Source organism: Gopherus flavomarginatus, chromosome 6 (genome assembly GCF_025201925.1).
Source record: "Gopherus flavomarginatus isolate rGopFla2 chromosome 6, rGopFla2.mat.asm, whole genome shotgun sequence".
NCBI classification, from domain to species: domain Eukaryota; kingdom Metazoa; phylum Chordata; order Testudines; family Testudinidae; genus Gopherus; species Gopherus flavomarginatus.
In genome coordinates, this window is record NC_066622.1 from 23,001,079 (window position 1) to 23,024,777 (window position 23,699).

Genomic DNA, 23,699 nt, shown 5'->3' on the forward strand with positions numbered 1-23,699 from the left:
CAGGGCTCCAGCCGCTGCGGGCAGCCCCAGGCCCTTTAAAGCGCCACCAGAGCTCCAGCAGCCAGGCTCGGACAGGGATTTAAAGGGCCCGGTGCTCCCGCCGTTGCAGGGAGCCCTGGGCCCTTTAAATCCTCGATGGAGCTCCAGCAGCCAGGCTCCCATGGTGATTTAAAGGGCCAGGAGCTCCACGGCAGCCTGAGTCCCGGGCCCTTTAATTTGCCCCTGAGCTCCGGGGCTCCCAGGCGCCTCTGCAGCTGGTAGCTCTGGGGTGATTTAAAGGCCCTGGGACTCCCAGCCACAGCTGGAGCCCCCAGGCCTTTAAATCTTGAAAGGCCCTGCCTCTTCCAGTTGAGGCCATGCCCCTTCCGGTTGAGGCCACGCTCCTGCTCAGGACTCCGGTGAACCGATAAGTCCTTTAAGTTACTTTCACCCCTGCGGGCGGGCAAGTGTGGGGAGCCGAGGTGGACCTTCCACCTATCCTAAGTAGGGAGCCCAAGCAGTCCCCGGGTCAGCTCCACAGATCATCCCCCTTCCTCCCCGGCCAGGCCAGCGTAGAGCCCAGCTGGGGAGCCATGGTGGACCCTCCATGGTGCGGGGGGAGGGGGCTAAGAGCAGCCCCCAGCCAGGTCCCCACCTGCCCCAGGCTCCCACAGCTGCCCACACACCTCTTCCCAACCGGGCTCCTGTAGGGAGGTGCCTCGGAGCCTCAGCCCAGCCACAGTAAGTAGGCCCTTCAAATCCGTGGGTGTCTGTGGATATCTACATCCATCGATGCAGATATTCACAGATATTTTTTGCAGATCATGGATCAGATCAGATCTACACTTCTGTACTTGCACAGGGCTCTACAGATGTCTGGCCACAGAAATGGAAAGGGTACAGCCAACATGCTGCACCATGACTGCAAGGCCCGCACAGCAGAGAAAGCAGGACTGGTAAAGCTATGCTGAAAAAGATTCTAAGAACTGGATTTGAATCTGTCACTCAAACTTGACATAGTGGTAAGAGACTGTGTGCTTCAAAAGGCTTCGTTACACTAAGAAGTTTACCTGTTGATGACAACAGGAGCCAGCAAGGGTGCAGCTGCTCCGTAACTAAACACAGCTTACTTGCAAGTGTGAACAGAACCAGGTTATGTTCAGCACCAGCTCAGCCATATCTAGTTCTGATACCAGCAGTCAGCAAGAGGGAAATTCACTAAGGTAAATACAGCTATACAAGCTAGCAATACAGCAAGCAAGATTAGTTTTAAACATAAACAATTGCCTGGGAGCCCACACAATGACAATCTTTCCCCTTTACCTGTGGGACCAAAGGGGAAAGACAACTCCTCACCTGATCATCTCCTACCTTTCCATGCAGAAGCCTTACCTACACTGACAAATTTCTCAAACCGTCCTTCCACTGTATTAACACTGGAGGTTAAACTTACTGTTTAAAATGCCAGTGGCCAGTTCATGCGTCACCTTGGTCTGCTCTGAGCTGGGTTAGAAAAACAAAACACTGGTTAAAATGCCAATGGCCAGTTTATGCTAGCATTCCCACTGCTATTACAACAGTGGGAAGTTTTCAGAGATCTACCAGTGTAGACAAGGTTCAAGAGCTTGGAGTTCTGCAAATCATAAGGCCAGCTCCAAAATCCAAGACCAACACTCATGCTTACCTCATTCCAATCCCAAGAAAAGTAACAGGAAAAAACTGAAGAGCAACTAGCTTATTTCTGTGCATGAAGTGTGACCCACAGAATTGGACTGCCCATGATTACTTACAGCCACCATATACCTGAGCACTAGAGAGGGCACAAACCACAACATTTGGTGACAATTTCCCCCAAGTCCAAAATTCCAGTGTAGGCTCATCTCGAGTGCCAGTGAGCAGGAATCAGTGGATAGCAGAGAGATTTTCTGCCCAGCTGGCACAGCACGGCCAAGAACACACTGCATGAGAAGCCACCATTCTACACACAGCAGGAGGAATTTCATCCCAGCAGATGAGGAGGTCTGCTTCCATCCTAGCCTGTTTCCACACAGCAACCCAATGTCTTCTGCTCACATGGGGAAAAAAGCTAGTTATGTGAGGTTTGAGTCTACCCTCATCCATTCTGAATTCACCCTTTTCTCTTAAAAGGAGGGGAGGGGCTATGGGAAGAGAGACTTTGGATCAATAAATCTGACAACCATTATTCTTGGGGGATTAAACAGGGAGATAAGAACTTCAGGGCTTTGCACAAATCATATTAGTTCAGTTCTCAAATCCTGGTAATGCTTCTTTTCAAAGTATTAATTTCATTTATTCTATTTGCTCTCCCTCTATCCTGATAACACTGGCACACACGGTCCCTGAATGAGATCCTCCTATAAAATAGGTTATAATCCTCCCTTTCTAGAGCAGTAATGAGATGTCTTCGCTTAATCGCGTTTATTTCCCATCTGCTTCTCCCCCTCCCTATCCTACATTGATTTGTTTCAAACATTTTGGTTAAAGCCAGCAGGCCTGAAAAGTCACTGCTTCTGACTGAGTGGCTGACAGATGGATGCTAAATGGCCCCAGCAGATTAAGGAGATGTGTGTGGGCAGCCTCACTTGCAAAGTTGTTGTTTTGGCAAAAATACAAGAACCAGGAGGGGAGAAAAAGATTGTGATTAATTAGAGACAAAGAAGAAAGAAAAGGTATCTGGTTTGGGGAGAAGTGGGACTATGCAGGGCAAAACCAAGAGACAGAGTAAGGGAGAAGCTGGTAAGGAAGCTGCAATCCTGGCTTCGCACGCTAAAATAAAAAGGGTTCATAAAACAGCTACATCTGTTGTCAGCCATTTGATAGCACCTTTCATGTGAGAATCAAAGCACTTTACAAACACTCACTAAGAATCAGAGCCCCTCTGTGCAGTACTGCACATATACTTTCCATTGTACTGGATGTTAATATTTATACACTGGACTCTTGCTAGAATGCGCGTCTGTATAACGCAAATTTGGATATAACACAGTCGCAGCCATGGATCCCAAATTTAAGTAGTGTACAGTACAATTTTTTTCCGTATAGACATGATAAATCAACCACTGAGTGCTCTCCTGTTGACTCTAGTACTCCATCAAACGAGGAGCGCAAGCGCAGTCAACGGGAGAGCATCACCTATTCACATACTGTAGCTGAAGTTGCGTATCTTAGCTGGACCCCATGCGGTAGTGTAGGCAAGCCCTAAGATGATTGCTGTAGGTCTAGAAGGCCATACAAATGTAATGTAATAAAAATTTACAGGTATTTATCTTTAGAAAGTTGTCAAAAACATCGGGCAAAAGGAAGGCTTACTTGGTACAGGAAAAACTGAATGCTATAGAATGACTTAGAAATGGCAAAACCCAGGCAAAGATTAGCTGCGATATTGGCATTAACAAGTCCACCTTTCATGGATGGCTAAAGAATGTTGACAAGCTCGGAACTTACATTCATAACCTGGATGAAGAGCCTGGCCTTCTAAGAAAACGAGCCCACTTAGCAAACGATGCAGATCTTGATTCTGCAGTATACACGTGGTTTGTGCAAGAACAGTAGAAAGGCATTCCGATCTCTGGTCCGCTTGTAGCCATGCAAGCGGAAAAATTCAACCGGAACTTAATGGCGAATTCAGCAACTTTAAGGCGAGTTCGGTTTGGCTATGGTGTTTTCAGAAGAGACACAGAATCTCTCAGATTGCAGTGTCGGGAGAAAAACGCTCTGCTGATGCTGATGCCACACAATCATACCCTGAGAAGCTGAGGGAAATTTTACAGGCAGAGGGTTACTCGGAGCAACAGGTTTAGAATGCAAACGAAACAGGAATTTATTATAAAATGTTGCCCGATAAAACCCTGGCTGTCAGAACAGATGAACGTAAGAAAGGAGGATATAAACAGGCAAAAGATCACCTTACTTTATTGTTTTGTATGAATGCAACAGGCAAGCATAAATTAAAACTATTGTGCATTGGAAAGTCTCGCACGCCTCGGTGCTTTCATCTCATAAATGTGAATTGCCTGCCATTTTTGTACAAGAACTCCAAAAATTCCTGGATGACAAGAGATTTTTGAACAATGGTTCTTCATCGGATTTGTCCCTTCTGTGTGAAAGCATTTGCAGGCAAAACACTTAGAAGAAAAAGCCGTTCTTTTGCTAGACAACTGTCCAGCACAGCCTCTGGCCAAAAGGCTCGGAACCCGTGACTGTAAAATAGGAGTTGAATACTTACCTAAAAACACGACTTCCAAAATCCAACCATTTAATCAAGGTGTTATCGCTATTTTTAAGCGGCACTATCGACGGAACTTGGTACAACAAATGATAGAAAATGAGTTGTCTCATTGATTTTCTGAAGAAGTTGACTATAAAAGACTTATTTTACATTGGCAGTGATTCCTGGAATTTATTACGCGCTGAAACGATAAACTGCTGTTCAATGGTGGGACTGAGAGAGTCATTTGGTCACCTGCTTCTGGAAGAAAATGAAGAAAGCAGATCACAGTCTGACAAGGAATTTGACTGAGAGATTTGCAGAGGAGAAAGTTGGAAGAACAAACATGGAGTGGATGCAGGAGCTGTGCCAGCAACTGTATGGGCTCGGGGTAACTGTTCTGCAACAAAATATCGAGTCCTGGATAAGAGGTGATGATGAAGCAGAAGAATTTTGTCCCATTGCTGAAAGTTTAACAGATGACCAAATTCTTCAGGCAGTACGACCAAACAACATTCCAGAAGCTGAAGAACTGTCCTTCGCCGAGGAAGATGAAGTGAATGTCGTTCCAACATCAACTGCGACCATAGCTGGCTTAGAGTCTGCTTTGAGATGCAAGATGTTGAGCCTATAAAAATTATCCAGCTATGTAGTCTTTTGCAGTTTGCTAAGCAGAAGCAGCACAGCAGCAAGAAGCAAAAGCAATTCACTGACTTCAAGAAAAACTAGGCTAGTTTATTAAAATGTCTACTTTAAATGTCTAATAAAGCAACACTTTATTTCTCGTTTGTTTCCTTCAAGTAGGAGTCTATTTTCTAAGGTTTTCTATACTTTATGGATGTGACATTTACTGTATACAGTAATTTCATTTCAACACAGTCCCCGCTATAATGCAGTACTTGGCATGGATCCCAAATCCCACGTTCTAGCGAGGGTCCGGTGCATTATGAAGTACCTATGGGACTTGATCAGATCAGAGCCCTGTTGTGCTAGGTTCTGTACAAAGATACAGGAAGAATCCACTACATGCAGAGAGGAGTTAAGAGTTCATGCCTACAGACTGTTTCCATCCCACCTGGTTCCACACAATGGTACAACACCTATGGCTCCTTAAAGGGTAAAGTTAGTAGTGCTGTGAAGTTCCTGCCATGAAGGGCTTCCTATGTAAGAAGTTTTACAACTAGAGAAACAGGCACCAAAAAGGATAAGTAACTTGTCCAAGTTCAAAAAAGAGAGGTCTTGCCAGAGTTTAGAATAGAAACCAGGGAGACCTTACTCCCAGGGTCCTGCTCCAACCACTAAACCACATATCTTCTCTGCCTGTTCTAAACTGAGGCCCTCCTGTAAGTAATGACTTAATTACATGCATAAGCCTGCAACAGGGTCCATTACTGATGGGTTAGTGTGTACTCTACTTTCTGATCACAGGAAAGCATACAATCCAGTAAGACTGAACCATCACCTTACACAAATGCTACTAATAATAAAAGGTCAGTGGATAAAACTGTAAAAAAAAAAACAGATTAAACATCAAGTGCCTTTCAGCACAATCAAAAATAAATTATTTAAAAATATAGCTGCTGTATTCAGGTTTACGGCCTACAAGTGGCACGGTGAAGAGAGAACATGGCTACACAGTAGAGGTACCTAATCAAGAGAAGGGTATTAAAAGACAAATTATTTCAGCACCAAGTGCTTACTGCAAATCTAGAAGAAATAAGCTTTCCAACGATACGTGGCATGATCTTCAAGTCCTAATAAATTTTGAATAGCTGAAGGCAGACAACTCAGTTGCCCCAAATAAAGCAACAGACGTCTCAGACAGCACAGAACACCTGAAAGTTTACTCCCCCTGGCTTCCATGTGCATGACAGTGCAATCTTGACCGGCTATATAATACCTATAAACCACACATACACTGCTGTTTATCCTTTGAAGTTAGGGGCAAGAGATAGGGCAGTGAGGTCAAAGGATGGCCCAAATCCATCACTCCCCTCATGCTCCAGGCTTGAGGACAAGAGCCAACACTCAGTCACCATTTCAGACTAAGGGGCCAAGGAACTGGAAAACAGAGGAATCCTCACAAACAAGGATACTGACAGATGAGAGCCACAGTTCAAGGATGGGGTCTTGGACCTTCAAACACTAACTGGGAAGTTTTCGGGTGATGTGGAAAGATATTCATCCCTAACAAACAGAGGTCAGGCAGTTTGAGAGGCCAGAGTGGGGAACCTTATATTCAAAAGGTGCCTGGAATTGAGAGGAAATAAATCACGGAAGAGTCCCCATAGTTTAAAGAGTTGACACATTAAATTTCCTGTTGAAGAAGAAATCCAGGAATCAGTAGCCAGCACCATTGCCTGACTCTTGTTAGAACAAAGTGGACAACCCAAAATTTCTAATTGATTTCTAAGGCTCTCGGATTTGTTTCATGTCAGTGACCGATGGAGGAGATTACACAGCAATAAACCAGTTTCTCTACCACCACATTCTGGGCATAGGCTGCATATTCACTATTTACTTTTCATGGGTTACTCAAGAAAAATCCGATTTGAACCCGCTTTGTGTTTACAAACTGTTACGTACCCAGCAACTCCATGCTTCATACTTCGGAGGATTAAGTGTTACATTCTGATGTGATCACAGCATTTGTACATAGATAGTAGGTCTACGCTGCAATTAAACATCCATGCCAGGCTCGGGTCAGCTAAGTCAAGCTTGCAGGGCTCAAGCTATGGGGCTGTTTTACTGGGGTATAGATGTTCAGGCTCAGGCTGGAGCCCAGGCCCTGGGAAAGTGGAAGGTCCCAGAGCCGAGGCTCGAGCCCAACCCCAACCGTCTACACCACCATTAAACAGCCTCGTTGTCCGAGCCCAAATTGGCAATGGAGGAGCTGCAGGTGTTTAGTTGTAGCGTAGACATACCCTAAGAGTCAGGTCCTAGTTTGTTCCAACCATAAGAGCACATATCAGTGATAATGCTGACACACCTCAGTCACATTCTTCCCCGACAGCTCTTGTCTCTCTCACTGAGCAGTGTCATCTCCTCAGATTTAGAAATTAATTCTCTGGCACTTTCTACAAAGGTGTGTTAATTACATTTATAAAAGAAACTATCATCCTCCTGGTGGGCACAGAGTAAGTGCTACTTACCAGCTGCAATGTCTCACCCAGATGCACAGCTCTTACCTGCCTTACATATCAACTCTTTTTGTATTTAACCCTTCCGCCAGAGAGATCTCCCATCCTTAGTCTTTGCTGTTTCTTATAAAGGAAATCACTTGCCTCACAGGAGTCACTTATGAACCACATCAGGGAGATCAATATCAAAAGGCAGCAGGCTAGCATGTTGGCTCAATAATAAATTATGATACTCAGCTGTTCCAGAGTGCTTCAGAATGCAGGTCATGCATCTGATGAAGTGGGTATTCACCCACGAAAGCTCATGCTCCAAAAGTCTGTTAGTCTATTAGGTGTCACAGGATTCTTTGCTGCTTTTACAGATCCAGACTAACAAGGCTACCCCTCTGATACTTCAGAACCAAGTTACACCTCACTATCCTACCCCAGAAGGTAAATATCATCAACATCTATTTACAGATGGAAATATGGAGGCACAGAGGGATTTGTGATTTAACCAAAGCCACACAGCAGATCAGTTTGGGAGGGAGAATGGGAAAAAGAGGAAGGGAAAAACAGGAATAGAACTTAGAACTCAACTCCCAGCCCTGTTCCCTCTCTCATCTAGACATTGTCCTTTTAAAAAGCAGTGCTACTCTCAGTGAATTAGTCTAAATATCCACCTTGCTATCTACTGATACCCAGGACCAGTTTCACTGTAGCAAGCATCATCCGCACATTGTTATAATGGGACAGCTCATGCCACTACAGTTCAGAACAAGTTGCCAGTTCCTGTAAGACACTCTACTCCTGACTATTCAGGTGTTTGTGTAACTTTACTCAACAGTCCAGATACAGCAAAGCTGAGACAGGTCAAGTCTGTATCTACATCAAAATACTCATTTCACACTTGAAGAATCTTAGCAGAGCTCCATCCAGCCCAGGCTGTCACAATGCTAGTCTCCCAACCCTACATATGCAGCAGGCTCTCTTGTCAGCCATCTCCACTCTCCCACAAACGATGCTCCCCCATTCATGTACTTAGATGCTATACCAGCTCAGCATAGGGTTAGTGACATGACAGACTTGCCAACTACAGCATAAGCCAAAAAGCAGGTGAAGAGTTATGAGGTGATCACTACCATGGACTTGGGACTAAGCAGCAGTTGCTGAACTCATCACACAAATAAATGGCATTTAACTGATCCCTCAAAGGCCCTCCTCCTGCCTGGAAATATGTTGCTTTGTACCTACCAGCTGAATTGCTTTCTGCCTCTCTTCATTGGTGCTGTTCTTTTCCCGTTGGAGGGTTGTACTGAAAGACTCGCTGGCTGCCTCCCGTTCCCTCTTGGCCAGCCGGAGCAGTTCCTCTTGGACCAGTGCCTGCTCTCGCTCATACCTGCATCAGTGCCAAAGAAAGGCAGAGAGAAGGTGCTCAGCAGACTTCTGGCAACCGGTTCATTGGATAAGCTACCCTACCCTTGGCCAGGAACAGAACAGGCAGAGATGTGATTTACTTGGGACAAAGCCTGCTCACAACTCCCAGGCTTCTGTGGGAATTCTGGAGCACCATGAACTTTAAAAAAGTGACCTGAAAGTTCAGTACGGAACAATTAAAAAAAAAAAAAAAAAAAACAGGGAGGGACAACACACATAAACCTACAGTTCAGTTAGGTTTGGCTCTTAAATACTTGACAGTCACCTCAAAAACAGTGAGAATAAAGGATTTAATAACCTATCTATAAAGATGCTTTTAAAAAAATAAGATACAGGTCACACAAAAAGAAGTTTGTCTGCCCAGCTGACTTTTACTACCAACCCTACCTTACTTGTTTGATTTGCTGGCCCTGTGAGGCAGAAGGAGCCCTCTGCAGAGTAAGTACGATGATTGATGTCAGGGAAGCAACCTTGAGACATGTCCACAGTCTAAGCATCTGAACCTAAAGGACCACCATGGAGCAAATATAGTTCACCTAGAGATCCGTTTGCACTGCAGTAAAAGACTGCAACATGGCCGCGGCCAGCCAGAGTCAGCCTACTTGGGATTAGGCTGCAGAGTTAAAAATTGCAGGGTAAATGTACAGGCTTGGGCTGGAGCCCAGGCTCTGAGACCAACTCCCTTCACAGGATCTGCAATCTAAGTGTCTACACTGACATTTTTAGCCCTGCCACCCAACCCAATTGACCCCGGCTCTGAGACTCAAAGCGCCCAGTATTTTTTTTTCCCCCCAGTGTATTCATAGCCCAGCTAACCGCCATTCAGACCCTGGGAGTTTCACATGCACAGAGGGACAGGCTCATCAGTACACGAGAGAGACCAGCAGACCTCTATGCCACTCCCTTTCTTTCTCCACAGCATTCACTAAAGCATCTGTGTCCAGAAACTCCTGAGTAAGCCAGGACTGAAGACTACCAGCAATTCTGATTTCACCATCTCTTTAAAGAACAGAACAGAAGCAACTTCCCAGAGAGTCCACTAGGTGTGTCAGACACACAATTATGGACAGAGGGTTCAATGCACCACTTTTACAAGCCTGAATAATCAACAATAGCACTGAAGAGGACTCATTTTCATAGTCCCCAAAGCTGGACTTGTGCAATATGCAGAGAAAGCATGGGCATAGTAAGGAGAACGTAACACAGCAATGGAAGAACAGGAAAAGGCAGTTAAAGAAGCTAGAAAAACATATGGCAACAGTTTTATAACAGACAACCCTCCATTGATGGGGAAGCTGGACCTTCTACTGTCCTGAACCCTTGGAACAAGCAGCAGAGACCCTGAGGGTGAGAACAAGCAGCAGAGACCCTGAGGGTGAGACACAGCAAGGACCGCATTTCACTCAATTCACCTCATTCTCATTGTACTTCTACATGCACTGACACCTTGGCAAGCCAAAATGCCTCATACAGGAAAAACCCAGAGTGCAGTGGAAAAGGCTGGCAGCCACCAGGTCTAGTGGAGCAGGCACAGGAGAAGAAGCTGAAGATGTCTACACATACATTATTTCAGATATAACTACAGAGATTCTCAGTCACATACAGAGTTAAACTGATCAACAGATTTGAGGACTGGGCAGAAGTTTCTTCAATGACTCAACAAGAGTCTTAGGGTTTTTCACTTTCCTCAGGACGCAAGAGCAGGCAGACCCAACTTTAGGCTCCAGTGGACGTATGTCTCATATGATTTTCTATGGGTAGTGGAGAAAGACAGGCGGAGCAAAGAATGCTATGTTTCTGTAAACTCCTTCCCATTGGTTCCCAGCCCCCTTACCTGTCTCCAACCCTAGGAGTCACATGCTCTCTCAACAAATATGCCCAGTGGCCTTTGCCTACATTAAGATCTCATTGAAGACATACTATGCAACAACACATACAATCTTCACAGCACTGAATTCTAGAATGCAGCATTACACAGGGCATGTATGTGGCCCAGGCAGCACAGGTGGCTGTCTCCTGACAGGAAGAATGTCCCCCTACCTCTTGTATAGGTCCTCCTCTGCCTCAGAGGGCTTCCGACCAGAGCTACTGGCAGTTGGTGGATGGATTCCTGAACAGAGGAACAGAAGCAAGTGATGACTATGGAAGAAAATACTGGCTACCAAATCATGAGAACAAACATTATCAGAGGGAAGAGAAAAATTCTCAACAAATGAGCAACACTCTACAAAGGGAACGCTCAGTACAATAAGAAAAGTCAAGGGGAAAAAAGGAATAACTTTTAAAAAGTTTTATGGCTGAATTTAGCGTTGATGTAAGTGAGAGGCTGACAATACTGCCTTGAATAAGGCATAATGACAGTGAGCATTATGCAAGCTTCCTCCATCTGAGGATACTGATGCACTTCAACCCTGAGCCTCCTCAAGCACCCATGTTATTTTAATCCTATTTTACACCCTTTTTCCCCAGTTCTGCAAAAGCATCTCTTCTCCAGACCTGCTGCATCCTTTGTTACTCCAGCACTGGTCTCTCCTAAGTAGAGACCAAATTATAAAGTGGTTTGGGACATTCACAGACAGGGACAAGGATGAGGCACCACTAAACCCAGTTTTAAAACAAGACTTCGGCCACAAATGAATGCCGGTCTCTGTCAGCAAAGGAATGGTCTATCAACCCTCTGCAGCACTCTGGATCCCAGAATGTTTCTGTTTAAGGCTTTTATGGGATCAATGACAAATGTACCAACAATATGTATTTGAGCACCATGGAGTAAAACATGAGTCAGCTGATTTGAATGAGAAAACAAGTCATTAAGCATGCAGCTAAATAGCTGAGCTTTGCCAGTTTCTCCTCTTCTCTTTCTGGTAATAGCTAATATCAGCTCATGAAATTTTTCTCTTCTGAACCTGCAGAACAACATGACATACATTCAGCAGATTCCCTGTCCACTGAAAGGAGCTGATATGACTAATGCCCTTTTAGAAGCATGGTTGTAAGTAATATTCTACTGCTACCATACCTGTAATCCAAAGATCTCAAAAGACTCTTACCACACGTTAATGAAGTCACACAAATATTTGATGAAATAGGTATTACTACTATTCTACACATGGGGAAAACAGAGAGGCACTGAAAAGTTAAGATGACTTGTTTAGAATCATACAGATTCACTGACAGAGCCAGAAACAGAACCCAGAATTCCCAACCGTTCTAGTTACCATACAACCGGGGCCGGCTCTAGACATTTCACCGCCCCAAGCACGGTGGCACGCAGCGGGGGGCACTCTGCCACTCGCCGGTTCTGCGGCTTCGGTGGATCTCCCACAGGCGTCCCTGCGGAGGGTCCGCTGGTCCACCGGAGCCGCGGGACCAGTGGACCCTCCACAGGGATGCCTGCGGGAGGTCCACCGGAGCCGCCTGCCGCCCTCCCAGCAACCGGCAGAGCATCCCCCGCGCCATGCAGCCCCAAGCACGCGCTTGGCGCGGTGGAGCCTGGAGCCGGCCCTGCATACAACATTTTCTACCTCACCCAAAAAGACTTTCTTGCAACAATATGAATGTCCAATCTGTGTAACCACACTGATACCCACAAAGATGTAAATGCCACTCATCATAACAAGCACATCCTGACAAGGTACAAGTGTGTTATAAAGGCACTGAACACACCTCAGTGACCAACAATGTCAATACTTTAGATTGCAGACATAGCGCAGATTGACAATACCTGAAGTAAACTTGGGCTTCCCTTCTGCAGCTTGTGGTGATGATGCCGTGTCACGGGATGAAGGAGGAGGAAAGGAAGATGGTCTCTGGTCCCCTTTAAGTTGAGACGTTTCCTTCATTCGGTTCACTACATCTTCAGAGAGCTACAGCAATTTGTTGGGAAGAGGTTAAGTTAGTCAATTCTTGATTTTTATTTTGTATTAAGAGGAGTTTTCAACAGGTAATTATTTTTTAATACTGCTTCAAAATACTGCTAGTTATGCTTTTTTAAAACATTATCTGAGATCAAGTTCTCTGTTGTTGAATTCAAATTCAGCAAATATATTACATCAGGAAGTGATGGAGTTCAAGTAATTGAGTCTTAAGGATAGATTGGATAACAAACTGGAGAACAAACTATAAGTAACAATCCTGTACACACCCAGGACGAGGCGGGGAAGGATGATTACTTAGTAGATCTTCAGTTCCTACTTTTATAAGACTAGGCGGAGTTTTCCACAAAACAATAACTAAATGGAGGCGACAAATGTGTCCAATTCCAATTGTATTGCCTATTTCCATACTTGGGTGCAGAACCATGGAAAGGTAGAAAATGCACCCAAAAGTCTCCTGGGAATTCAATTCAGAGTGCCTTTCTGCCCTTGCCTTTGATGGCATAGACAGGGCTAAACTGTTCTTCTGATACACCAATCAATAATTTTATACTGGTCGCCCTTCCCTAATGGACAAAATTAAGGGGTGCTCAATTTCCATGCCCAGGCCAGACTCCCACTGACACACTTCAAAGCATAAACTAGATCATCAATTTTAGCTACGCCACTACTGCCCAAGATAAGCAGCATTTTAACATCTTGATTACATATTGTGATTTTGTCAGGTTGGTCTTAGGTCTTCAATTCTATTCCCTTCTGCTTGCACTATAAACGAAACACACACAGCACCCTGTTAACAGATCCCAAGGTACACAGCTCCAACACGCACTGTAAAATAATCTACATAATGACGATGACGTTTTAGTGAAGACAAGGACAAAATTAATAACTAGAAAAATAAGTGTACTTCCTTGAAAGAAAATGAACTGTCAACACTAGCTAAAAAGTGTCTGAGGTTTTTATTAAAAAAAAAAAAAAATCCCCTTCGAGTTCCAAAAACGAGGAAGCCTATTTCATTTCATAAAAGCTTGTGACTGGATTCAGCTTTGCAATTCAAATGAACGAGCCAGGGAGGCCTCTGTTCATTTAGCGTGAGCTCTTATAATGACAAATATTGGGACTCCCTGCATTTAGTCTGAATTCCTAGAGATCAAGGAATGGACCAATAACCATAAATCAACAAGTTTCTCTAATTCCACCACCATCCATCTGAGCAGCAACATAAAATTAACAAAGCAATTCACTTTGCTGTGTAGTTGGTACATGGAGCTGAATGCTAAACAGGCCCAGTTAAGCAGCAGCAAAGAGAAAATTGATTAGGATTAGATTCTTCTCTATATCAAAGATCTACAAGAGGAATGTGAAACAGATCCTTCTGATTGTTCACTTCTTTTCTGCAGCTTCCAATCTTACCCAGTCTCATTCAGAAGGCCCTTTCACATAGGGCTAAGCAAATAAGCAGCCAAATGGGACACAAATGGCATAAAGGAAATAGGGCAAATGTGCAAAAATTTAGAGTAACAGAAGAGAAATAACAACAAGGAGTCCTTGTGGCACCTTAGAAACTAACAAATTGATTTGGGCACAAGCTTTCGTGGGCTAAAACCCACTTCATCAGCTGCATGGAGTGAAAAATACAGAGAGCAGTATAAATAAGATAAATAAAGAGACAGGGGGTATGTCTACACTACCCGCCAGAGAGCGATCGATCTATCGAGGATCAATTTATCATGTATAGTGTAGATGCGATAAATCAATCCCCGATTGCTCTCCCATCGACTGCTGAACTCCCGCTCAGCGAGAGGGGGAAGCAAAGTCGATAGGGGAGCGGCAGATGTTGATCTCGCATCGCGAGGATGCGAAGTAAGTGATTCTAAGTCAATCTAAGATACATTGACTTCAGCTACAGTATTCTCATAGCTGAATCTATCTTAGATTGATCACCCCCACCCCTCAGTGTAGACCAGACCAGAGATAAGAAAGAAACCGAGAAAAATGCACCCTAGTGACACCACCAATTCTATCTCTAGGGTGTCCTATCATGATGCAGATGGGGCCTCCTTCCCGAACTCCAATTCCCTTCCTGGTGAGGCATCAGATCTTCACTCACAACAACTCCTATCTCCCTACGTGTCTACATTGCACCAGTCGCTATAGTACTCAGGTGATATTAATTTAGGGTGATGGACACTCTCTGAGCCAGTCAGAGCAGCCACCTCCTCCCCTTAACGTAAAATCTCCTCGAGCCCACAAGGAGTCAGAGTGTAGGATGGATTAAACAGCTCTGGGGAAAGGCGCCAGGGGAGGTGCCTTTAACTCACTATCAGGGCAACAATATTATGGGTGGGTGTCACCCTCTCCCCCCAGCCCAGCCCAGCCCAGCCCGTTCTCACCCTGATGCCCTGCAGCACCCGCACTCGCTCCTGCTCATCCAGGCCGAACGAGACCTTCCTGTTCCCGTGGCTGCTCTCGCTACTCCCCATGCCGGCGGGGCTGGATGGGGGTTAGCCCACCCTGTCCCTCAAGCTGGGGCACACAACCTCCTCACCTACACAAACTCTCCCTAGTTCACCGACCAACAAACCCGCGCCTCATTGGCGGCTGGCACGGGAGCAGCCAATGGAGAGGCACGTTGCTGGCGGTGGCCGCGAGGCAGGCTGGGAATTGTAGTCTGGTGGCTGTCGAGGTTCCTCCGAGGGGTCTGTCGGGCTAGGACAGAACGAGGAGACCAAGGAGAGAAGTGAGCATGAGAGCGGGCGGCCTACTCTCTGCGAGCCCAGCTCAGGCCTGAATTAGCCACTGGGCATGATAGGCTGAGCCTAGGGTCCTAGCCTCCCACAGGGCTTCGGGGAGTCCACTCCCAGCCCTCTGGGAAGAACATAGCCTTTCTGTATAGCAGTACTGCCAATTCCCAAGCTTTTAGGGTGACCAGATGTCCCAATTTTATAGGGACAGTCCAGATTTTCGGTCTTTTTCTTATATAGGCTCCTATTACTATCGGGGGGAGGGATAGCTCAGGGGTTTGAGCATTGGCCTATTAAACCCAGGGTTGTGAGTTCAATCCCTGAGGGGGCCATTAAGGGAAGTGGGGTAAAAATCTGGGGATTGGTCCTGCTGGGAGCAGGGGGTTGGACTAGATGACCTCCTGAGGTCCCTTCCAACCCTAATATTCTATGATTACTCCACCACCACCTGTCCCAATTCTTCACACATGCTCTCTGGGGACCCTACAAGCTTTCCACATCATGAGCTAGGCAGGCCTTCAAAATAATGGGGTTTTTTTTTAAATAAATACCTGTTGGGCTATTGTTTATCTTCTGAATTCTGAGTGTTTATGTTCACCTGCTTTGCATCTTCATGGATTTTCTCCACAACCACAAGGTCTTATAAACTTCCTTTAAATTAAAGCAGAGATTCTCATATAATCTCATGACTGCAGCGCCTGGGGCTGTAAGACAGCACTAAACACAGCAAAACCTGATTTTTTAAAAAGGAATTTTTAATGGGGCTGGTGGGGGAAAGAGCATTTGACAACTTTGTGTACAGTTAGCTACCTTTCTTCCCTTGGAGTCAATCCTCCACCCCTTGCCTCTCTTTCATTGATTTATGGCTGCAGGACATATTAAGAGACATGATAACAGAAGAGAATTGCCATCAATTCTACTAGGGAAAGGGGAAGTAGCCATATGCTTTAAAAAAGAAGGCTGAAATGGGACAGATGAATATAACTATTCATAGCCAATAACAGAGACAGGCTGAATGCCCATAGACTTGAGCAGTAAAGGTAGAGTTATTTTAACACAGACTAGAATGCTTAGACTTAAATAGGAAAGAAAGGTGTCATGCTTCTTTACCTTGCATTAGCCAACGTGACACTTGTATTTTTATATCTGATTTTGTAAGCACATAGTTTTTAAGTGAGGTGAAATGAGGTTACGCAAGACAAATCAGATTATTGACAGAGGTACAGTAATGTGGGAAGGTTGAAAGCCACTGCCTCAGAGAATCTATACTGAAGCAGGTATCTGGAGTCTTATAGGGGGCATAGCTATGCATGGAATATTTATTGAAATCCAAAATAATTTTAAGCTAATTAGGTAATACAATTTATTAATACTGCTTTATCAGTTCATGGAAAACAGTGGCAAATCTCTCATTGCCCAAAACATATGGTGAATTATTTGACAGCTTGATCCAAATCTTTTTAATTTTCTCATAAAAATTGAGAAATAAAAGAGGGCCTAATGTACATTAGGGGCCAGACAAATGGACACACAAAAGACAAAGACTGTGATCATCCAAATACAGGTACATCATTACCCAAAAGATGAATTTAATTAAAAAAGCCTGGAAAATGGCTGCCTTGCATCCTGCCAAAAGAATTTTATTTTTTAAAAAATTTGCATCTGGCATACAAAAACAGCAGGCAAGATTCAATCCTACTACATAGCAGCAAACAGAAGAAAATCTGCCATTATTGGGTCTATCCAGTGATCCTGAGTGTATAGGTCATTCTAGAGATCTTAGGATCTAGGTACACAAGGCTTTCTACAAGATAACTAAAATAAAAATTTTGCAAGATGAGGATTAGTTTTATGTGTTGGAGACATATTAAAGGTTTTACAGAAGGCAATTTGGATTTGCTCCAAGAGAAAGGCTTGGTGCTACAATGGTGGAACTTGGAATCTCTTAATTTCTTTAATTTAGTGCATTTTGCTCAGTGAATACAGTTAATTAGCACAGTTAGCACAAATAAAATGTGATATGCTGTTGGCAAGATATGTCTATTTAATTATTGCACCACTAATGAGATTAAATATATAAACCAACAAATCACCATTGTGTTATGTTGTGATAGATAGGTACTAGGCTCCAAGATGCTAAGGTGATACTAGAACCTGTGTTTTCCTATTTAAACACGAAACTGTTAATTGTGGATTCAGGTTCTTGTGTAAAAGGGATGCTTTTCCCATAATGACCACACTAGGACAATCCTTCCAAACATTTGTTTAAAAAAAAAAAAAAGACATGCAAAATAGAAACATTAAAATTCTTGGAATTCAAAGTTAAATGGTTATTCATTATATTATATTCAATATCCTTCATATTTCATTCACATTCAAAGTCTTTCAGAGGGAAAATGTTGATTTCAAAAGTTTCTTGCTGGTACCAGAAGGCTTTGTTGGAGAAAAGTGTTTCAGTCTGCTGCTGGTGTTGTTCTTGTTATGATCAGTCCTGCTCTTTAGGCAAATGCACACAAAAGAAGAGAAGGGAAAGGAAAGAAAGAAGAACTTCTCTCTCACTGCTGCCTGCTTAATTCACATGCCGTAGGCAGGATATGGTACACAGGTCAGTCACAAACTGGTGCATTTTATCCTCTTCACCCCATTCGCTTCCCCAGTCTGGGATGACATCTGGCTGGTCTGCTCTGGTTTCTTCTCATTGGTCTTCCTTCATGTTGGTGCAAATCTGGTTCAAGTCTTAGCCTGTTCTGTCTTGTTATGGGGATGATAATGTGGAGTTCAGTTAATTTCAAAGATGGTTAATCTTGGAACTGATTAATCTATTTTAAGACCAGATGTGACTATTATTGAGTCTGACCTCCTGCATAACACAGACCAGAGAATTTCACTAAGTGATTCCTGCATCAATATGATCACTTCTGGTTGTGCTAGAGCAGGGGTAGGCAACCTATTGCATGTGTGCCAAAGGCAGCACGCAAGCTGATTTTCAGTGGCACTCTGACTGCCTGGGTCCTGGCCACCAGTCCGGGGGACTCTGCATTTTATTTTAATTTTAAATGAAGCTTATTAAACATTTTTAAAACCTTGCTTACTTTATGTACAACAATAGTTTAGTTATATATTAGAGACTTATAGAAAGAGACCTTCTAAAAATGTTTAAATGTATGACTGGCATGCGCAGCCTTAAATCAGAGTGAATAAATGAGACTCGGCACACCACTTCTTAAAGGTTACCAACCCCCGTGTTAGACCATCTCATTTAAAAAGCCAGCTAATCTTAACAACTTCCTGTAATGGAGAATCCACCACTTCCTTAGGCAAAATTGTTCCAATGATTAATTACTCTCACTGGTAAAAATTTGCACCTTATTTCTAGTATGAATTTATCTAACTTCAGCTTCCAGCCATTGGATCTGGTTACGCTTTTTTCTTCTAGATTGAAGTCTTTTCCCTATGCAGGGTATTTATAGACAGTGTTCAAGTCAAAGTCACCTTGTAAATCTTCACTTTGATAAACTAAATTGATTGAGTTTCTTTAGGCAAAAGCCAAACAGAAAAGAAAGAAAACAGAATATCGCAGGGGGAATGGAGAGCAGGATGCTCATATCTTAGTTCCCAGAGATTGCTTTGGATTCAGCTGATTTAATTGTGATAGCATAACAGCTTCACTGTTGCCTGAATGTAACAAGAAATGCCTCCAAAGTCCACTAGTGACGATATTATCTGTTGCATACAAGTTCACCAGGGTTACCCTGGGGACTGTAAGATCCTGAAACACGGATGTTGATGTTCTTTTCCCTCTAAAATGTCCCGAAAGGGAGTGGTTAGCTATCACGCTCCCAACAATTTGATCATTCAATCCAGTTTCCACTGTTCTGAGTATAGGCATTTCTTTCCATTTCAAGGAATTCCTAGTCCATCATTATACCAACATGTATCCTTGGAGGGCATCCCCCTATTCAATTTCATCTTAAACTCAATTCATGCAATTCCTTTGACAGCAGTTTGTGCTTGTTTTTATCACCAATTTTAGATAATGCTTTGTTGTTCAAGATAACCTTTCCTTACTTATCACCTACTTCGGTTCAGCAAGGCTTTTATGAATTACTGCTATTTATTATGTGTATGACAGTGACACCCAGAGGTCCCAACAAGGAGCCGAACACTTCCTTGTACTAGATACTGTACAAATCCATAGAAAGACGCTCCCTGGCTCAGAGAGCTTAATATATAAACAGAAAAGGCAGAAAAAGGATGTGGAAAAGGTATGCAACATACAAGCAGATTTGATCAGAGTGTTGACTAGCAGACATGTTATTTTCAAAGGGGCTCTTCCCTAGCTCAGATTTTAAGCATCCCACGCAACCTAACCTCTCTATTATTTGACTTTCCTCATTTTCAGAAGGAAGTTAATCCCTTACAGCTATAAAGCAAAAACTCTTGATATGTTGCTTGCCTCGTTCATAGTTATGCATTTGGGAGAGAGGTGTTCAGATAAAGCTTAATATTATTAATTTAATAAATATGAAAACTGCAGCCTCAGTCCAACAATGGGGCTCTGACCAAACACAAGGGTCCCTCTGTGTGGATCCAATTGCAGAAATCTAGGGCCATTAGATTGTTAGCTCTTTGAGGCAGGGCCCATCTTTTGTCCTGGTCCACGACTGAGGCTCCTGGGTTCTACAATAACACAATACAAATATTGGTACATTACTTGCATTACAGGGGTGTCTATGTACGGAAAGAAAGCAAAACATTTAAAACACCCTTCACACAAATAGCCACCTGGGATCTCCCCAGGAGATCCTCAGAAATTTTGGGGGTGGATCTAGCAGCCTATTCCATGTGTGGAGCAATCCCTGCCATCTCTCAGTGGAAAAGTCTGGGAGGAACTTGGTGAAGGGATGCTTACAAAGATTTCTACCTTCTAAGACCCGCCCCGCACCAGCAGGTTTTACTGCAGGAGGATCTGATCCTGTCCCATGGTAAAAGCAGGGATCCCTTAGCTCTAGCACCACTCTTTTGGTCTTCCTCTTGTGCCACCCATGCTGCTTAACACTACCATTCAGTAGCCATCTGATCTATGCAACTGCACTATTAGGGGCACCAAATACAAATGCAGTTGGACATAAAAGCCAAAAGACTGAAGATGCCCTGAACCACATTGACCCCTGCAACTGCTCATCCCAAACCACAGCCTGACACCCAGAGCCACTGGCCCTTCACTATAAATCGCCAGCCCTACAACCCCCCTCCCCAAGGTACAGCCCGCCATTCTGAACCACTGCTCCCACCAACCCCTCCCTAAACAGCTGCTCTTGCAGCTCCTCACCCTGAGCCACAGACATCTCAAGCCTCTGCCCCAAACATCCCTCACTCCAAACCACCACTGAAGCCCTTGAGTCCCCTGCTGAGTCCAGGGCCTGCCACCAGACATTTGCCCACAAACACAAGAGAGATGACTGTCCAACAAGCTGCAGGTTCGCTCCCCCGCCTCCCCTTTTGTTGCCAGCATAATTTCCACTGCCAGATGCTGCCTTTGACCTGCGGGAGCAGGTCAATGCACTACCCCCATTGGTGATGGTTGCTAGGCAACATAGCATTAACAGCCTTTCTGACTGCCTGGCACGGGGCAGCTAACAGAACAGGAGCAGCAGTACCAGCAACACAGAAGCAGCAACTGCACCAATAACTCAGGTTTCCTCCAGGGAGGAGTCAACAAGTCCAAGGAGCCCATCAAGGCAGCCAGACCTCACCAGAGGTGAGCATAGGGCAGCATCCCATCCCAGAAGAGGTGGAGAGAACAGAGAGCACAAGGGTCCATGAAATCAGCTACAGAAAGACGAAGTGGGGGGTATTTAAAAAAAAAAAAGTATTTTTCTAAATGGATCTTAAAATTCATGTCTCTCGAATAAGACTATCGGTGAACAGTGAGCATACAATCAAATTGCTTTGTCATAGGAAGTGGCCGCAGCAGTATTCTGCAGAAGCTAGAGTCTGGACAGCTGGGACATGCAAAAGGGAGCTGTTAGAGTCAGACAGGAAGAGATGAAAACTAAATGATTGTTTCAGCAGAGGAAATGGTATACACACAGGCAACCTTGGGAAGGCAGCTTGTTTTGGAGGAGTGCTTGGGAAGGTGGGATTGTGGTCAAAGGTGGCAATGGCCTTGTGGATATCTGGTAGCAAGTGGCCGTATTCTGGAGTAACCTCTCTGGCCAGCTGAGGATCAGTGTTCACCAGCTCTGAAGGCTGTATCAAGTCCGAGACAGGACTATGGAGTGTGTGCAGCACAAAAGAAGTTCCAGGTAGCTCCCACTTCTGCACCAGAGGAAGAAGAGGATAGCTGAAATCTTAATTGACTTAATTACTTGGAATTCGGGACCACTGTCACTTCAGCGCCAAACTGTTAGACGGTTATTGCTAGTATAAAAGACTATGTACAAAAATCACAGCCTTTCCCTTTGAAAAGGGGATGTTACATATACTATGGCAGATTTTTTTTTAAAAGAGTCTGAAGAGCATTTACACGGCCTGGGTGATTTGAGAGAGAAATTGTTACTGTTTATGCCAAACGTCATTTTATTTATTTTAAAAACAAAAATATACATTGCTCTATTTTTAATCTCCCCCAGTCCCCTCAAAAACACACACACACTTCTGCTCATGGACCATATCATGTGCTGGCCTCAGAGACATTACAGACATAAAAAGACAACACACGGAAGATCAGTCCTAGACCTAGTGCAGAAGCTCCTCAGCAGAAGACAACGTGGGACATTCAGAGATGATATTGGGGATCACTGAATCTTGGAGAAGAGGAACTGATGGACACTCTGAACATAGGCCCAGCTGATCCTTCGGCATTTGATTTAGCAGATAATAGGTTGTATTCATAGTCTGTTCTTCACATCACCCACGAAACAAGAAAAGTCCTCATTTTCAGGGTCTTGAGGAGTTTCAGCATTTGCTCCTTGGGGTGGGATAGGTCTATACAAACAAGACTAACATTCTTTAACCAATCTAAAAAGCCCTGCCTGCCTTAGGGAATTTTTTTTGCAAGAGTTCTCCTGCTGTTGCTACGCTGGTCCAACTTCAGTGGTGTCACCCATCCTGGTGGCCTAGTGCTTTCAGGGAGCATGTCATCTAACCCTACCCACAGATGCAGTGTTTCAAGCACCCTCTCCTAGGATCCCCACATTGCTAACACTATTGAAGCTGAACTGGTTTCCGCAATGGTAGGAAATTGCAACATTTCCCTAATGTTAAAAAGGCTGCCCTGGCCAAGTAGCTTAACAGAAAGAAAGACCAGTCTGAGCCTCCTACTGTCCAAGTCATTGCAGGCAGTGGTGATTTAAAAGGCTTTGAGGAGCTACATGAACAGTTCAACAGGAGCAATCAGAAAAGTTTTTCTTTAAAAAGTAGATTAAAATTTTAAAAATAAACCAAAGGATCTTTTCTTTCATGTCACAGCACTGCCTGCAGATCAGCAGGGCAGAATCCAAAGGCAGCAGAACTTCCTGGCCATAGAGAGGCTGCGCTGCTCATGAACAAGAGGAGAGAAACCAGGTGGCTACATGGCTTCAAAGACCTGCACTAGCTTCCAGTTCTCACTCCTGGTGTTTCCCCTTCCTCACACTGGGCACTTCTGGAAGCTGGCTGTACTACACCTTTGCTCCCCTCCTACTCACAATTCAAACCACCACCACACCACAGAATAAGCATTTCCTAAAATCTTTGCCTCCTTCGCTTTCTTGGGCTGCCAGGTACAAGAAAGTCATAGGAGGGAGGGAGAGAGAGAGAGAGACATGAAATCCTCAAATGTTTAAAACAGTCTCACCCTGCCATCGCTAATGGAATGCAGACATTTCTTGTAAGAGCCTCCACCTCCACAGAGCTCCCAGTTGGAATCGTACCCCCCTCAGTGCTATAGGCATAAACCTGTTAGCCAACAGTGCATACAAACCAACCACAGGGATGCCACCAGACTGGATGCTGCAACTTTCAGTGGAACAGCCACATGTTTGGACCACGACGAGGTCCAGAAAAGCCATGCCAGACTGGACAGATACAAGTTGTTCTTTCACTGTGAGCAGGTTAATGGCAGGTCCTTGACAGTCTTTAAAAGAACCACGTTCTAAGTACAAGGAAATATTTTCAATACATCCAGCTATAAAATCTGTTCAGGCCAGTGTGACTGTGCTAGGCTGCAAGCTGTAAAGCACCACAGGTCAGGAGAGGGAAGCCGCCATAGAAGTAGTAGCAGTTTGCCTGTCTGCCTGCATCCCATCTACCTCCCAACCTAAAACACTAGTCA

General features: G+C 44.3%; 1 protein-coding gene and 1 long non-coding RNA gene across 6 annotated transcripts in view; both read right to left on the reverse strand.

The window, feature by feature from the left end:
* CHCHD6 (coiled-coil-helix-coiled-coil-helix domain containing 6) overlaps nucleotides 1-15,219 on the reverse strand; it is a 177,489-nt gene extending 162,270 nt beyond the window's left edge. For all 5 annotated transcript variants that reach the window (XM_050958538.1, XM_050958537.1, XM_050958533.1 and 2 more), the window contains exons 1-4: nucleotides 15,032-15,219; nucleotides 12,488-12,629; nucleotides 10,804-10,873; nucleotides 8,581-8,725 (exon numbers count right to left, since the gene is read on the reverse strand). In XM_050958538.1, the coding sequence (XP_050814495.1) occupies nucleotides 8,581-8,725; nucleotides 10,804-10,873; nucleotides 12,488-12,629; nucleotides 15,032-15,121 (447 nt within the window). In that variant the 5' untranslated portion in view covers nucleotides 15,122-15,219. The remainder of the gene's footprint in view (nucleotides 1-8,580; nucleotides 8,726-10,803; nucleotides 10,874-12,487; nucleotides 12,630-15,031) is intronic.
* A 1,787-nt stretch (nucleotides 15,220-17,006) lies between these two features.
* Nucleotides 17,007-21,886, reverse strand: LOC127053587 (uncharacterized). Its single transcript, XR_007775086.1, has 2 exons — nucleotides 21,476-21,886; nucleotides 17,007-20,062 (listed from the first exon to the last, which is right to left on the reverse strand). It is a non-coding gene; the product is annotated as an uncharacterized LOC127053587 (long non-coding RNA).
* Between the last annotated feature and the right edge of the window lie 1,813 nt (nucleotides 21,887-23,699).